Here is an 18,413-nt window from a genome sequence, read left to right as displayed (position 1 = left end):
TTGTGTCTTGTTTTCCATGGTTACTTTCCATAAGGGAAAAAGTCTTCAGTATTTACAAATGCAAATTCAACTACAAACTTTCACCCACACAAATATTATAAATGAATTGAATGTTTCAGGGCAAAGCATGTGCTTGTGAAATGTTTTATGTATGTACATTTCAAAAGGAAATATTTACAAACAAAATTTTCTGATTTCTTTTTTGTATCTTTCCATTTTTATTGATTGCTTGCTCTAATTAGATTTTAGGGGTGTAGGTGTAGAAGTCTGCTATAGATCCAAAAACAAGATTACTTCAGAAAAACAATTTCAAAATAATAGCAATTTTCTAGGTTTACCACAAGTGGTGTAAATGAAATACTAAAAAGGTATGAATGCTGAATTTTAAAAAAAATGTATGAATGCCCTTTCTGTTTCTCATTAGTCATAACTGACTAAGCCTCAGGAAAGCAACACCAAGGAAAAAGCATATATGTACATAGGAATGTCTAAATGTATGTGTCAGTGTATATGTATGTATGTATGTATGTGTGTGTGTTTATGCCAAAAGTCAATTAAAGAAAAATAAATTCCTGTTCTCTTCATTGAAATGTCAGTTTCTCACTATCTTCCCAGAGCCTTTATAAGAATTGCAATTTACTTTAACATTTTATTTTTTGACAAAATTCCACATTATATCTTTCATGATGGAGCACATGATGCTACTGTCTCATCACAATCTCTACATTCTTATTTTTCTCTTTCTTGTCTACAATATTTTCTAACATTTAACTTTTATATTTCTCTACACCATGGATTCAGATACATTTTTTATTTGAAAGTCAAATGTTCCTTTGCTCTCATGAAAGTGACATTTGTTTTAGACTCTTGGAGCTGTTTTTTTACTGCAGTTAGCAGGAAAATTGCAAAATTTGACAGACACTTCCAGTATTTAATTTTTAAGGTTATAAGCCAAAGTAAAACAATAATAAATTTCAGGAAGTGTTCTTATATGGAAAAATTAGAAATGAAAATGGATTTTCTCATCCAATATATTAGTCATAATGTCATGGTGTGTAAATAAACCTGAATTCACACCATGGGGGCTTTCTTCTTTGGGGAAAAAAAAAGAAGCTGGTAATATTCTGCCTCCCTCCCTGAAATTGTCCAGGTTTTTAAAAGTATAAATCAAAAATTTGCAGCTTCACCCTGGATTTTCTATAAAAGAAACTCCAAAACTCTGTTTCCAGTAAGATTTTATTGGTCCTTAAAAATAAATAAATAAATAAATACATACATACATACATACATACATAAATAAAAGATTTTATTGGTCCTTAAAGATGCCATGTACTCATCAAGAACAATCCTGCAACATCTTAGTGAACTCTCTAATTCAGTGGTTACCAAAATTGCCTGATCATAACACTCGTGGGGGAGCTTGTCAAAAAATACACATTTCTGGGCCCTGCCTCTGACTCTCAGAGGGATGAGCTGGGAATCTAAATGTTTACAGAGGCTCCAGCTAATTTGAATAAATGTTTACAGAAGCCCAAGCTAATTTGAATAATGAGCACGTGTGGGAAGGATGACTCTAATTGGTACCAAATTTAAGTTTTTGAAACTGAGTGTAGTTTGTATTTTTCTAGTCAGAATGGAATGTATTATATTATAATTCTTTAGGACTGGCTGGCCTCCAATTTGTCAGTGGCGCAAGTCAGTATGAATCAATGTCTCAAGTGTAAGTTTAAATTTTAATGTTTGCCAGTTGTCTCACAAACACCAGCAAGTAAGCATGTATTAGCTTTAAACAAATTTTAAATTTAAATAATAGATTTATGTAGTTAGGAACACATAGTAGGTGGGAAAACATCTAGAAGGATGTGACATTTATATTCATTCAATCATGTATTATTCTGAAGGCAGTTATTGTCTACTCTGTTTTGGATGTATTGGAGGGAAACCTGAATATGACAGCAGGTCAACAAAGAAATCCCAGCCTAATAAGGAACTTAAAAATGGTGGAAAAAGTTTGATTCAGTCAGTTTATTTTGAAGACTCAAAATATAACCTACCAAATGTATTATTTGATAAAATAACTGTAGGAAATAAGTAGCACAAGCTTAGAGCTATCGAAGAACAATAATAATAATATTAAATTATGCTCATTTCATAAAAGTCTATGACTCTGCAATAGGAAAAAAAAAAAAAGAGTTCCTGATTCTTATTTTCTTTTCTCAACGTTGATGTGAAAAAGAAAAAAGTAGCAATGTCACCAGTCCTTATTAGCAAAGACTTCATAATCTGCATTGGAGGATATATTCAAATTAATCAGTAATTACAGATGCTGCAGGGTATTCTTTCATTCCTGCTGAAGCTGGCACTCTCAGGTAGCTGAAATTAAATTTGGATATTTAAATCCTCGGAAGTCCAGCTCATCTGTGAGGCAGAGGTCAGATGAAATGTCAATTCAGGAATCAGAGCCATGCTGCTCTTTTGAAATTTGACCTGGCTGAGAAAATTTGGAACCTGCAGAATCCCCTGGGAGGTAAAATAAATGGAATCCCCAGTGGCATTTGGTGAGAAGGATTCTAGCAGGAGGAAGTGAAAGAGGATGAGCGAGTCTTTCAGGGTGGAGCAGCCATATGTTTCTGAGCTGCAGGATCAAGGACAGGATGTCTCCATCTTGCATGGAGACCATTAGTTTCATCCACTCAGAGCCTTGTTACTATTTTCAAATAAGGCAGGGAGGGAAAGAAAAGATGCTGCTTTTCTGAAAGCAGTTTCCCAACAACTAATCGACTCTACACAAAGCGTTCAGATTCAAAAACAGCAAATGAGTTGTGTCCCTACATGACAGAGATTTATATGTAGTCACTGTAGTGTCCTTACTTAGGTATTTGGTGAGTGACTTAATTGGAACTAAGTTAAGGAAACAATGCTACAGTTTCAGCATTGTCTAAAAATAAGGACAGTGTTATTTAAATAAACACCATCTGGTATCAACTGTTATTTAGAATTTTATCTGCTTTTTTCCTTGTCATAATTCAATATTATGGGACCTGGCTGGGATATGTTTGGGTATGAAGAATATACAATTGCCTGTATTCACATAAATGTGGATGTTGTTAGATTTTCAAACTCAGGACACCACCTGAGAATGTTTCTGTTTTGGCAGAATGTAAAGTTCAGTGATGAGCTCACCATTTTTAATTTTAAAATTATATTAAAAAGCCCTGCCCAGGAGTTGATAGAGAGAGATAATAGTTAATATCATGATTCCACTTTTAATGCAAAACAAAAAACAACAACAACAAAAAACCCGCGTGGAACTAAGAAATTGAAAGAAAGAAAACAGCAATCTTAGGGGTTGATGTGCCCATCAAGACTGAATGAAGGTTGATAACATGCAGAGACAAAATATTTAGTAAAAACATGTAAATAAAGACATTCCATTATTGCCATAATCTATATATACCAACTAAAAAGTTCAAGGAAATCCTGTAATTCCTTATGTACCTTTTTATAATTCATGCTTTTGACAAAAATAAAATGGAATCCCTCTAAATTTTACTAAGGCCTCTGACAAGAAGGCCATATCTCAAGAACTAACCCAGTAGAGAAGAATTGATTTATCAAAGTGAAAGTCATTTGCAGACTTAGATCTGCCTGCTGGAATGGGAAAGAACAAGTCCACTGAACACATTTAAATTCAGAAAGCAGCCCATTTCACCAATGAGAAGTGTGGTAGCCGTTGTTAAGGTGCACAGAGAACAACATTATGTGGCCTCACCAATCAGAATCAGTTGTGAGATGGGGACTGGGGGTCAGAAACAAGGCAGAAGACTGGATGCAAGTCCAAACGCAAATAGACAAGGGCAGAGGTCAGCCACAGGGAGGACTGTATTTCCATTTCCATGTTTAACATGAACTCCAAGTGTCCTGCCTACCCAAAGATGTTTGTTCCTGAATAGAGGGTTAATGGTTTATGATGAGGAAAGGAGGGAGGACCAGGAAATGGGGCTTTTGGGATGGAGGTGAGCAGGAAGAGAGTTAGTAACGTAAGTAATTACAATTGTAGAATCCAGTAACTAGCTAAATGCTGGAGATAAAAGACAAACTAGAATGATAGACTAGCCACAGGAACAATCAGAAGCTATTGATCTTAAGGAGCTCATTAAGAAGTCATTCAGTTTATTTGGAGACAGCTATAGAAACCTGGTTGTCTTTCTTCAAGGATCAATTCTGAAGTTGCAAAAAAAAAAATTCTTTGTATGTTATTTCACATTCTATAATATTAAAGACAAGCAATGAAAATAGATGGTTCATTTTGACCATTGAAGCCTTTACATTTCTTAGATGGTGTTTGGATTTTTTTATCTTCTTCATTGAAAACAAAAAACAAAAGCAGAGTGCTGGTCTAAGGACATATACCATAAGGTAGTAAAAAAAAAAAAAAAACAAGTAAACATTAGACACAAAATCCATAAAGCTCACCAATTTGGGGGTGGGTTGGGAGCAAGGAGGAAGAGAATATCCCTGCTGCTATGATTCCTATTTAGAGACAGAGAATATCCCAGTGCAGAGGCTATGAAACATTATTCACAGTAAGATAGAAGTTTAAAGTGTTAAATAACAAAAATACAACCAAGTAAATTTGAAGATCTAATTGGCTTTGTTAAATGACTCATGAATAGGCGGCACCCCTTCTAGCAAGTAGAGGGAGCTCAGAGGAATTGTACAAAATGGAAGGTTTTTATAGAGGGAGGGTGGGGCAAGAACATTAGTAGCATGAGAGGATTGTTGCAGGCAAGGCTGCTTCCCCTTAGGAGTCAAAGCAAGGGGTCTGTCTTATCATGCAGGATTACTTCATCTTCCTCTGGGGGGGAGGGGGGGTGTTGGAGAGAGCCCAGTGGCAGACGCATTGGCGCCCGTCAGAAAATTCCTGACTGACCAGTTAAAACTGCATTTCTGGGGGAGGTTGAAACTGCACTAGATTAACTAGGAAGCCCCAGTTTACAAAGTCGGCCTAACTGATTCCATTTGGGGCCTGTGGTTTTGTTTTTAACAATGGAGACAGGAACAAACAATGCAGAGAAATGCAGTGAAGGACGAATATATGTTTTTTCTTTGTGTTAATTATCTTATGTCCTAAAAACTCAAGAACTTCTTTGTTTCCAGAAAATTTGATAAGCTACTTTAAAATTTGAGACCATATAGTTTTTCCAGTTAACAGATGTTTCCAGTTAACAGATGAAAAAACATGTGAAAAACACAAGAAATACGATACAGAACATGCTATTAAAGTAAAATGTTCATTAAAAATAATTTTTATTACTACATATTATTACATGTATGGCCTTATTTTTCCCAATGCCCAAAGGCCAAAAAACTTTAATGTCTTAATTTTTGTCATCCTAAGCCACCATCACTCATCAGAAATTAATAAAAATATCCCCAGTGAAAATTCTGAACATCTCATGTTTATATTTATGTTTGACTTACATAAAATTAGACACAACTGTATAATGACAGTATTCCTCAGTGGAAAAGTATTACTCATTCTCTTATTTAGGTCATGCTTGTGTTTCAACTGTGAGGGACCATCAAGAGTCAGCCCAACTATGGCCCTAGGCATCAATTAAAAAGGTTAACACCCTAAAAGTCCGGATTAGCAATAAGTCCCCAATAAAATGGTCAAGGCTAAAAAACTTTGATAAATTGTTTAAAATTCAAGTGCGTTATTATTCTTTAAAAGGCAGTGATGAGCCTGATTGAAACAGGAGAGCTTAGCTGAGAAGAATTATGAAAATTTTTATTAGAAGAAATAGAGACCTATTTAATGTGAATCTGGTAGTTATCATTCCCACTATGAAAATTGATGTAGGAAAGATGTTAGGGTTCGAAGCCGACGGCCAAGAAAGAATTCTTGAGACGTCTTTGGTGCAAAAAGGTGGTTTTATTAAAGCATGGGGACAGGACCCATGGGCAGAAAGAGCTGCATTGGGGTCATGAGGAGTGGCCCATTATATACTTTCAAGTTGGGAGGGGGTTAACAATAGCGAAAGTCTCTAAGGAATTTGGAAGCAAGGTTTCTAGGACCTTGAGGGGGCTAGCTATTGTTGGGAAAGGGTCTTGTATTAATGTCTCATAAAACCTGATTCAGGAGACCTTCTGATGTATATCGGTGGGTCATATGCATGGGGGATGATTGCCAACGCGTATTTTGGAGGGTTTAGAGATAAAGGAAATTTCTAAAGGAATTTGTATATGTTAAAGTAGGCTTACAGGATGGGGGGGCAGAGGGGGCAGTTCGGGCTAGGATTGCCTTTTGCCCTTAGCAAAGTGTCAACATCGAGGCAGTTGAGTCCCTAGAGGAAGGTCACTCTGCCTGTTTCAAGGCCTTGTCAGTGGGCTGTAGTAGTAAGGAAATTTAATAATTTCCCTTTTGTCTCTGTTTCCCACATCAAAAATGAGCTCTTGATCAGTCTGAATAAAAGAAAAAACCACATCATTATTCTGATTGCTGGAACTACGCATTTACCATTGGCTAGAACACAGGAAAAAATATGAGCCCATTTCATGTCTAAATAATTACCAAACAACTAATATTTTGACTGCTTAATATAGTATATTTTGAAACTGAAAAAATCCTCGAGGACACCAGTGCCTTTCCACCATCATACCATCAGCTGTAATGTGTGGAGCAATTAAAAGTCTCTAACTTTCAAAATGAATTCGTATTCTAGTCTTTTTCTACTTTTTCGCAGTTTAAATCTGAAAAAGGATAAAAGATACCTGTCATAGTTCCATGTTTATGAGAAACTATGAATGGATTTCTGGATCTGCCACACCCTATAAAATGACCCATTGGGCAGCGATTCTCATATACTTGCTTTCGTTGGATCTCAAAGAGAAAGCGTATTTGTATGTATGGCGGGCTCTCAAGGCACACATCTGTACTAAGCCCCTTTGGGCCCTTATTTTAGAGGCAATGCACTTCTCATCATTATAAAGCTTCTGGTGTAATTTGAGCCACAAAGCTGATTAAAAGATAATTTTAAAAAATAAAAGATGAACCCAGCGATTGTACCTTCATGAAAAGAGTATTTTTTTCCAGTTTTTCTATAGAAAAACACCCAGAAGACCAAACACAGGAATTAATTTCCTGCTTTCCAATGAAGCTAGAAATGAAATTAATTTTGTACAGATAAATGAAATGTTAAATAGTTAATAATTAAAGGAAGGCATGCTTCATAGGCGAGTGAAAAAGTATTACTTTTACATAGAAAAATTTCACTATTCTTTTTTTGGTACTTTACCAATATCTATAAGTATTAGCAAAGGTGATTTTTTTCCTCCTGATGTCAAATATAATTTAATAATCAGGGTACCCTCAACACATTGAGACAAAAAGACCCAGGATTCCCCTGACCAAACTAGAGTTTGCACCTGCTCAGCTCAGGACCAGGATTCTCTATGCTCTTCATTTATGGTTGCCAGATTTAGCAAACAAAAATGCAGCACACCCTGTTAAATTTGAATTTCAGATAAGCAATGAATAATTCTTTTAGTATAAGTATATAGCAAGTCTTATATCTTGCAACTCTGTCTCCATTCAAGATCTCCTAGATTTTCCAGTTAGACCAGATGTTCTCCTGAGAAAACACCTAAGGAAGAGAGGATAAAGTGAGAATGCCTTTCTTCCATACACGCACATATATGCACACACTCTCACAACCTGCTTCATGTCTGTGACTCCACTTTGCCACCTCATCATCTGTCTCCAGAATTATCTTCTCCAACTCCCTAACACTGTTTCTTCCTCAGCACCAGTCTGGCTTAGAAGACACACGGCTGAATGCTTAAATCACTACTGTGCTCATACTTCTAGCTCTGTACTAAGTCATTTCTGACCAAAAATAGGATGAGATGTGGAGTGAGGGAAAGGTTCCTAATGTGGGGTGGGAATTATCAGACACCTGTTTCTCTACTGACTCATCACTGAAGTATCTTCTCTGAAGGGGTAGAGTCAGACTATAGATCGTTCAGATACAATGCAAAATGCCCGGTGTGATTTAGGAAATTTTGAGATGAACGTTGGGATTCATTAGAGAAGCAGACTGTTTTGTACTCTTATAGAAGAGAGGAAAGGCATTTCTTCATTTCTGATGTTAGACTAAAAAGGAAAAATAATTAGATGGTCTTGCTGTCTGACTACTCTTGGTAATATCTCCTATAGATAGATATCTGTGAAAAGCAGATGATTTTCCAGTTCTATTTTTTTCTGTAGGAATATTTCTTATGGCAGTCAAAATCTAAGTGCCAGAAAGCAGATAGTTTAAATCTGTAGCCACAGTTTAGAATGGCATGTTTTGTGTTTCATAAATCTTTATAGACAATCATCCTATGCAATATATTTGCTAAGATATTCTTGTTTCCTGAGGAGACTTGCATCATAAAAGAAGTTAAATATTGGTGGTGGGTCCTACCTACTGAATGACTTTTAAACTGAGCATTCCAAAAGCCAGCACATGTGGGAGAAAGAAGGCAACAGTCCACAGAATTGGAAAGTTTTGCTTTGATTTTTCTTGGTGTCTTTTTCCAGGGTCAAGACTTAGCAGAAGTCTTGTGAATTTCTCCAGGGAGGTTCTTCTGGCTCTTCGTAAGAAGTGGCCAGGTCCCCAGCTTCTTAGAGTTAAGGTATGCAAGAAAAGCACAGAAGGAATGGAGGTGGCTATCCTGTCCCCAGTCCCTTCCGCCTCTCATCTGATTAGGTTGGATCTCAGCAGTTCTTTAGCTCAGTGTGTCATTCTCACAGTGGACGAGGGAATCACAGGTACGATCTCTACCAGCTTACCGGGAGTAGGGAAATTGCTATTACAGTGGAGAGTTACAGCCCTTCATCTCAGATCTCTATGGCTCAGTCGAGCCCTTCTATGAGAGACCAGAAGTGAAAAGTTCTCAGAAATACTCCCAAAGATGTGTCACTTCCTCCTCTTTCCCAAAACTCCCAACCCCCAGAGTACCTAAGGAGGAATGAATTTTAGAAAGATATCACAGCCTTCTTTTCAGTCAAGAATTAAGTATCAGCCAACCAGCTTTCACATCAATTACAGGGAAATGAAAGAGGTGTGATAGTTTGAAAAGCAATAAATAACCCTTTATTGTCAGAGTAGAAAGCAAAAGACAACATATCTGCATTTTTTTGGCCAGTTATTATTAGTCTCCCACTGGTGCATTTTGAAAAAAAAAAAATGTGGAACAAAAAAACAATAGAGTGCAGATAATACTGCAAGAACTCTAAGTGAATGTCAAATTTGTGGTTTAGTAAAAATTTCTTGGGATATAATCAGAGATTTATATACACTAGGAACACGAAGCAAAGCCAGATCAGTTCGGTGAAATGTAGTGTTCCCTGAAGCCAGAGACCCAATTTTTACATAATTACAAAAGAGAGCGAACTTCAGAGCCACAAGAAATCTCCTGAGGGTAGTAATGGGAGTGGAATTCATTTTCTCAGAGAATCCATATATTCATTTTAATGGTTTAAAATGATTCATGCACTAGTGAAAGAAAGACATGGAACTTGTCCCCATGTTTTTCTTTTTACTTCTCCCATCAAACAAAAATGTTCTATAATTGGACCTTTGAAGTTAAGTCTTTGGATAGGCAGTTTGAAAGTCTCATATAATTTCATTGAGGGAGCTTGGGAAGCAAAGAAATCTCTGAAGGAACCAGGGTCCAGATTTTTGAAGGGCTTGTGGAACAAAATAACATTTTGAAAGGGACACAGATAAAAATTGGTATCCAATATGAAATATGGTGCAGAATGATTTATATATGTCACCATGTTCTATAGCTTTCAGAAAACCTGCCAGTTTCCCGGGGGGATTTCAAATTAATCCCTAGTAGATGGCCAAAGTAATATTCCCCAAGGAATGTATAAGCTTTTGCAGAAATGATATTAAAGAAATACAGAAGAATAAAGATGTTGAGTTATTTTGTTACTGAAATATGAAAAAGAACAAGTAACACTAGTTGTTTGATATGTGTATTAGGTTTATGTTCATGAGAATAAGTACCACCCAGAAAATAAAAATAAAAAGAGCAAAGTGGAGAGAGTAGAACCTAAGAATAAAAGATTTAGAAAGTGTACTCAGGGGCCACAATAAATAAATTTCAATAGGTTGTCATGTTAGGATTTATTCAAAGAATCAGAAAACAGTAAGTTCACAATTAATTTTGAAGCCTGGATATCTCTGACAGGCCTGGCACATAATGTTGAGGAAGTTTGGGGCACAATTCTTTCAGACAGTTGAGGTCCCTTCTCAGACTAATCAATGTTAACAGATATCAAAAAGTCCTCTGTGAAACCTATAACCCCTCGACATCAATTACTCATTGCAAAGTTCGGGAGTTCCCAAGTCCACCCTCACTTCTGACATCAGTTGCAAGTTCAAAGTTCCCCAAGACCACTTCAGGTCCTATAATCCACTAGAAGGACTCACAGAACTCCTGTAAAACTATTATACCTACAGTTACAGTTTATAATAGCGAAAGGATTCAAATAAAAATTAGCCAAGAGGGGCGCCTGGGTGGCTCAGTCGTTAAGCGTCTGCCTTCGGCTCAGGTCATGGTCCCAGGGTCCTGGGATCGAGCCCCGCATCGGGCTCCCTGCTCCGCGGGAAGCCTACTTCTCCCTCTCCCACTCCCCCTGCTTGTGTTCCCTCTCTCGCTGTGTCTCTCTCTGTCAAATAAATAAAATCTTTAAAAAAAAAATTAGCCAAGAGAATAGGCATGTGGGGCAGAATCCAGCAGAGTTTTAGGCATGAGTTTTCAGTTGTTCTCTCTCGGAGTCTTAAACAGTGCTAACCTCTCTCAGCAATGATGTGTGACATAAAATATGCACTAAGTATTGCCAAGCAGGAAAGCTTACCTCAGCCTTGATGTTCAAAGTTTTTACTGAAGCTCAGTAACGTAGACATGGTTTACTGCCTGCAAGACTGACTTGAGTCTCCAGCCCTTTCAGTGGTCAAGCTGGTCCAATGCCCCCACCATAAATAACATTGTTAGCATAGACTATCTGGTGTGGCCCAAGGCTCCCATGTAAACAAAGACAGTCTTAATCATGCAGGGCTTTCTAAGGGTTTAGAGATTATCTCCCAGGAACTGAAAGCAAAGGTCAGACCTCCTTTTGGGTAAGGTTAAGATTTTACTGCGCACTCATGTTATACAAACTTGTATGAACTGTACTCTCCTCATTGGAATGATACATGTCTGCATCACTATGACGATACTAGATTGGACACACCTTGAACTTTGCAGATATGTTCACCTGCTGATAAATTGTTTTGGTTGACTATGGCCTTTCATCTGCACGTTTGGAGGCAGTAGTTCTATTCAAGGATGCTTTGGGTTGGAAGACACCAAGGCAGCAGCCTGTTCCTCTCTGTGGATGAGGATTTTTGCTGTATCATTGTTGGGATGTCCTATAGTGAGGGCTCATCCCCCAACTCATTCTGCTGCAAACTGATGATCAATGTAGACTTGTTAACACAATCTCCTATCTCCAACAAAGCCTTTCTTTATGTGTGCATGCACTTCTTAGAATGTGATTCTCAATAAGCACTATTTTCCAAGGAACATTTCCTAGAATATTGGAATTTACCTGGAAACTGATTTCTTGTTTCCTTATTACATCAGAAAGAATGTACTTATATTTAGACTAATTTTGTTACAGAGTTTCATTGGTTTAGTGGAATTGATTGGAGAGAAAACCATCAAGAATGATACACCAGCCATTCAATCATGAAATGGTTTCAGGATGCTGATAAATTTTCCTAGAAAATTGAATCCACTGAATAATAGCTAGAGTCTATGTAAGCTAAAATAATCAAACTTTGGTTTTAGACTTTTATATCCAATCACTAACAGAAGTTTCATGCATGTAAAACTTGCAATAAGATTTCTTTTTAATGGGATATACATTCATACCACTAACAATTTTCTATACATTTTAACACAATAATTTTTGTTTTACTTTTTAATGAAAGTTGTGATTTTTGGAATGCTTTAATACAGGGCAAAGTAGAACATAAGTTGCAAATTAGCCTAAAAGTCATAGAATGAGAAACAACTGAAGTTTCTCTTATAAACACTATTCAAATAGATAAATACTGTGTTTGTGCTTTAGGCTTTAAGTCATTAAAGCATTGATTCAAGTTGTAACTCTGAAATTTTTGACAGAAACTCAAGGCATGTTAAATGTTAATAGTAAGTATATAAAAATGATTTTTATGATGCTGAACCATAAACTAATAAGTGTAAGTCCTTTATATCACCCACAAAAGTCAGATTTTATACTCACATAATATATAAATGGTTACTTTACAAAATAGATACTTAAATCCTATGTCCACTAAATTTCCACTATTTTTATAAAGATCATAATCTTTACGAATTGCTATCTTTAAAATGTCATGATTCAATAAAACGAAATGAAATTGGAATAAATATAAATGTCTACATCCACTATAAATCTATTTTACAAGTAAAACATTGGGAAAATCCTGGCTTAAGAGAAATTCTATGAAAAAGTTCCAAGTTTATTTTGACGATTAGTCATCAATCATGATGGAAAATGTAATATAATAGTTTTAAATTTTAGACTGCATTGATAGAAGTATTGTATCCATAACAAAGGTACACTCTATATTTTGAGTCACTCAGGTCATTACTGCATACTATGTCCGAATAAATACCACCCTTTAATCGGGTCATAGTTAAACCAGAGGGTATCCAATGGAATGCAATCAAAATGATAATTTGGAAAATCATCTTACATGAGGAATTTTTTAAGCAACCACAAATGTTTAGCCTAAAGCACTATATTGAGTTTTTGAGAGATTTATGTTAATTATTGTTAAATGTATCTAAAAGTGTTTTTCTTTTGATAGTTAGATATCATCTATGCTTGTTGAGAATAAAGCACTAGGATCAGTAGATGGCAGTTAGAAAGAGGCATGTGTCAGCCTAAAGAAAGGACAGACTTTCAAAGTGTCTAAATACATACCTACCCTATTATATTGAGGATTGTGTCACCCTTGCTGGAAGTCCCACGTCAGAAATGTTAGAGGAAAGTTGGTGCTGGCAGATCTATGCCTTCTTTTCCAAGTCTCAGATTCTTCTACTCTATGGGTGGAATTACATAAAAACAGCATTTCTCAGGGATCAGAGTTGGAAAAGACTGTTCTTTTCTAACTCCTTCATAAGTACTCTGGATGAAAGAATAAATAATTGAAATTATATATGCTGAATACAATTTTTTTCTCTTTCCACTCCTCCCTCCCACCCCCACACACAAATGTTGCTCTGGGGTAATGGATTTTTATCTTTGTCTTTAACCCTTTAAGGATATCAGGTCAGTGTACAGACATAGGCAACAAAGCCCATGGTATGTTTGACACCATTGCCAAAGCGCATGCAAACAATAGCTCACTCGACCCTTGCATTTTCACAACATCTGGAATCCCAGTTATAGTTCTAGTCTCCACATTTCATTATTTCTCTTTTGATTAGAGAAGAGGAGACCAAATGATGACATATGATGTTGGATTCAAATGCTAGAAAGAGGAGACCAAAAGGCCATGGGGATGAACTGATGGTTACCTGAGACCTTGCTAAAATACTGATTCATTAGCATTGAGGAGCTCAGGGAGGCTATCTAAAAATCCTTAAAACTGCTGGTTGTTTGGATGATGTGAACATAAATTCCAAAAGGTTAGAACAATGGGAGTCTCTTTAAAACCTCTTTTTAAAAAGATTTATTTATTTATTTTAAAGAGAGACAGAGAGAGGGAGGGAGGGAGGGAGAGAAGCCTCGAGCAGGGGGAGGGGCAGAGGGAGATGAGGAGAGAGAATCTCAAGCAGACTCCCTGCTGAGCGTGGAGCCCCGATGGTGGGGGGAGGTTCGATCCCAGGACCCTGAGATGGTGACCTGAGCAAAAACCAAGAGTCTGGCGCTTAACCAACTGAGTCCACCCAGGCGCCCCTCTCTTTAACTCTTTTAATGCATTTTTTAGGACTAATAAAAAGAAGCATATCTTCACAGACCAGATAGCATTCTAAATAAAGAGTATGTGCAAGAAATACCCCCAAGGATTCCTCAACATTTGTGAAAGGCGGTTATAGGTGATGGCCGCGAAGAGAAGCTGAGTATGCCCCAGCTGTCTGACAGTGTCATGAAGGGATAACCCTGCCTTCTTGGCAGTCTCCCATTGATGATGTCTACTCTCGCCTGGATAGACCATTGTCCCTAATGAAGAATGACAAGTCTCATCTTACAAAAAAATATTAAAACGTTGCTCAAAGCAACATTTGTTTTATCTGACAGTCTCTGTGTTGAGATTTGAAACCTCATTAGAATCTGATTTGAATTTTAACTAGTATCGCAGGAGAGTTGACACTGAAAAGCAGAATCCAAGATCTCAGCCACATGGAGGCAATGGCAGTTCTATTTATTATCCTCTAGGTTGTAGTTGTGGAACCCTCCCAAAGTACCTTGGGCGCCTTTTTTTTTGAGGGCCCGTATGTTGGGAAAAGCCTGAGAGATCTCCTAAGCATTATCATGTCTGAGTACATCAGCAAACTTGTCATCAGCTAATTTGCTAAGCCTCCTCCTGAAACTGAAGCATATGCATATTCTTTTCTAGAAACTTCTCAAAGTGTCTTTCTCATATACAACTTTTCCCCTCTATATGGAGATATAATGTTTTCCATCAGTCTTTTCAGAGTTTGATATCAATTGAGATGCTCCTATCTCTGAAGTGTATATATAGAAAGCCTGTCTCTAGAATTTTTACACATTTTTAAAAGTTAACTAAAAATACTGAGTTTGCATTCCTTTGTTGGATAAAACATTGAACTAGCATTCTTAAGCAAGATCTTCCTAGTGCTAGAGACAAGAAAACAGTACATGGGCCACATGGTTGCACAGCAAGTACAAGATGTCATGCTCGAATTTGCAAGTATGTGCTTTGTGTTCTCTGCTGTGTCATTACTGAGAAACTTCCAAAAATAAAAATGGCTCTTCACTACCTTTAGGCCATGGTTTGGTCGATTCCAAGGTAGCCTGTGGCTGTTTTTTCTGTGAAAATTTTTGTTTTTTAAATTATACTATTTTATGAAACTTCATTTAATCTTTTTAATGAGCATTCAAATATCTATGAGTTTCACACATTGAATCAGAAGTGTCAGAGTTGAATGCAGTTTCAGAGCTGATGTAGTTTCTCTAAATATATTCTCCATTATAAAGGATAAGTATAATATTTCAACTATTTATTTCTGGATTGATAGTTTCTTATTGAAACTTGTGCTGAAGACCAGTGACTTAAAAGAAAATTATTTCTTACTGTATATCCTTCCCAAGAAGTGGTATAACACTATATTTTGAACTGTTATAGATCCTGTGATGAAAGTTAATGAATTTAAGTTCTATTATTCCAAAGAAACACATTAAGTTCTCTAGCAAGGCTATGAAATTGGATTTGAGATTCTATATTAAATTGTAACACCACAGTTTCAGTGAAGCATTTGAATCCAACATCATATGTCAGAGAGAATGTCAGGAAACCATAGAAGGTACTCTCTTATTTTCTGCTTTTGCAATGACAACCTCTCTTAAGGATTTTTGGTGAGTGTCTGTGTGGTATGTCCTATCCATGTGAGCTTCTGCTAACTGAGGCACTGTTATTTAGTAACACACTTAAGTCCAGAATTAGTTCTTGTTTGGTCAATGCAAAGCCAGAGCATTGCTGAGGATAAAATTCCTAGTAAATGAAAATGGATTCAGATATGCCAGGATGATGAATTCTAGACTTGGCACAGTTTGCTATTCTCTTCTTCAGCAAATATTTATTCAAAAATCGCCTTGGAGATGTATTTTGTGTCAGGTTGAAAAATTGTTCCCCACCAGATGGGGATGTCACTTCGCATTTGCCCTCAATGACACATAATCTTTCCGTGGAACCAACAGAAAGATTACCCCATCTTGTCTGTTGCTTCTATTAATCAGTGCCATGCTGTCTAATGCCCTTGAGAGGCTATCTTTATTTTTCCCTATCCAGGAGACCTTTCGTGATCATGTGAGACTGAACCAACTTATTCTAGAAGGCCATTTTTAAAACATTCCCCTTAATTTTAGAATGTTCAAAGATATGGGTTAAATATTCTGTCATGTAGTGATGGAGTTTCTTTTTTTTTTCCTTTGGGAAATTTTTGTTTCAGGTCTCCCTTTAGCGATATAGTCATGTTTTGATCTCAAGCAAGCAAGAAATTATCTTCCAATTATAAGATGCCTCATAAAGTTAAAAGAGGAAAGTCTGAAGAGATTTTTCGTTATCCTATTTGAGCCAAAATGAAAATGTGAATATAAAATAGTTAGAAATTACTTCAATAATAAGTGTGCAGGCTCTGTAGATGAAACACGATGAAATCTTCAAGTGAGACTAAATATTATGAATGCATGAAGTTCTCCCAAAGTAATGTGTAATTTGATGTCATTCCTATCACGATCCCAGTGTTCTGATTTTGTTTTTTCTGAAGCAAGCACTTTGCAAAGTTATTATAAAGGTCTCTTTGGAGAAAAAAATGGACATAAATGCTCTAAAAAAAAAAAAAAAAAGCTTTGAAACAAAAGAATGGTGGAGAAGAATCCAGTGCCAACATGTCAGGATGTTATAAGTCACAATGATCACAACAGTATTGCAGGGATCCAGGAATGAATAGACATAGAAACCAAAAAAAAAAAAAAAAAAGAAAGTAGTTCAAAATAGCACTGATCGCATTCTCTCTCTTGGGGATGGGTTAATTTTGTTGTCTATGTGAGAAGTGAGCAAAACACACTGTGATAGAGTGTGTGCTCGCCAAATACCCATGTGCTCCTCTCCATTTCCCAGCCCCTTTGCAGCTGGGCTGGGGTCATATAATTAGTTAAGGTCAATGATATGTATCTCAAAATGATGTAAGCTGCTGCTATACTATGTTCTTTAAAACATCCCTCCCAGTCTAACAACTCTCACCTTGCCCTTTGTCAATGTGGAGGCCACCTGTTTCAGATTGACAGCTACAATTTGCAAGCAGCCTGGATCTCTGAGTCACTCCTTAAAAGAGAGCACCTTCAGCAAGCTGCCTAACCAACACCAGCCTGTGACAGAAGCAAGAAATAAATATCTATTGCATTAAAAGAAACCTGATAAGCAGATGAAGATGATAGATCTGTGTATTCCTGCCTTAGATGCCCAATTTCATCTTATTTAACTCTTTAAATTAAACATTACTTGACAATTTTTTTTTAAGATTTTATTTATTTGAGAGAGAGAGAGAGAGCACAAGCCGGGAGGCTGGGGCAGAGGGAGAGGCAGGCTCTCCGCTGAGGAGGGAGCTCAAAGCAGGGCTTGATCCCAGGACCCTGGGATCCTTACCTGAGCCAAAGGCAGATGCTTAACCAACTGAACCACCCAGGCGCTCTGACAACTTAATTTTAAAATGACCATGAAAAAGTAGCTGCAATAATTTGTTTTGAAAAACATGATTAGTTATCAAAATCTCATGTTTGGGAAAAAAGATGCCAAACAAGAAAATGATAAAAATAATTCCCAGGCAAAAGAAGGCGGTATGATTGATATTCTTCGCTCTTTTCTCCTAGGTTTTCCAGGGCAATTTTGACAATGATACCCACAGGAAAAACGTCATCGACCCTCCCATCTATGCACGGCACATCAGAATCCTCCCCTGGTCCTGGTATGGGAGGATCACGCTGCGCTCGGAGCTGCTGGGTTGTACAGAGGAAGAGTAAGGAGCCTCCACACCCCACAACCCTCTTCTCTGTCCCCCTAGAACTATCTCCATGGGAAGAACTGTGCAAACTCTGTAGGAAACTGAATGGGATTTTTCATGAAAAAGTGCTCAAATTATGGCCACTGTCTTTTTCAGGAGGTCTAAGCCTGCCTTTTCAATGGTTTAATTTTGATTTCTATTGTTTAAATTTCTTAAGCAACATGACATTACCTTGTGCATTACTTTTGTCATTGTTTTCTGAATTATTCTCAATGGTTGAAATATATTAAGGAAAGAAAGTAGCACTCTTTTGATAGCAAGGGTAAAAAAATCTCATAATTATCAAACAAAAGCAAGAGTTGATAGAGCATTTATAATCAACACTCAACTAATTCTTATAAAAGGAACACTGCAATGTTAGCAATAAGTTTTGTTTCTTCTGTAATGACTCCACATGATCATAATTGTTTTCCCTGTACCTACCGAACACTGTTAGTGTTTATAACCGAATTTTGAAGAATCAGTTACATGCAGTACTAATTGATATTATAATTCTCATTTTACTTTCATTATTTCTAATCAAATGTATCATGTGA

The 18,413-nt window shown here is 36.8% G+C and overlaps 1 protein-coding gene across 2 annotated transcripts in view; it reads left to right on the top strand.

Annotated features, from left to right (window-relative positions):
* The window catches only part of EDIL3 (EGF like repeats and discoidin domains 3), a 399,438-nt gene extending 381,524 nt beyond the window's left edge, over positions 1 to 17,914 (top strand). For both annotated transcript variants that reach the window (XM_021699551.1, XM_021699541.1), the window contains one exon: positions 17,687 to 17,914. In XM_021699551.1, the coding sequence (XP_021555226.1) occupies positions 17,687 to 17,836 (150 nt within the window). In that variant the 3' untranslated portion in view covers positions 17,837 to 17,914. The remainder of the gene's footprint in view (positions 1 to 17,686) is intronic.
* The last annotated feature ends 499 nt before the right edge of the window (positions 17,915 to 18,413 follow it).

Source organism: Neomonachus schauinslandi, chromosome 7, assembly GCF_002201575.2.
Source record: "Neomonachus schauinslandi chromosome 7, ASM220157v2, whole genome shotgun sequence".
Lineage (NCBI taxonomy): Eukaryota > Metazoa > Chordata > Mammalia > Carnivora > Phocidae > Neomonachus > Neomonachus schauinslandi.
The sequence above is the reverse complement of the archived record's forward strand: the minus strand, read 5'-3'. Positions and strand labels throughout refer to the sequence as shown.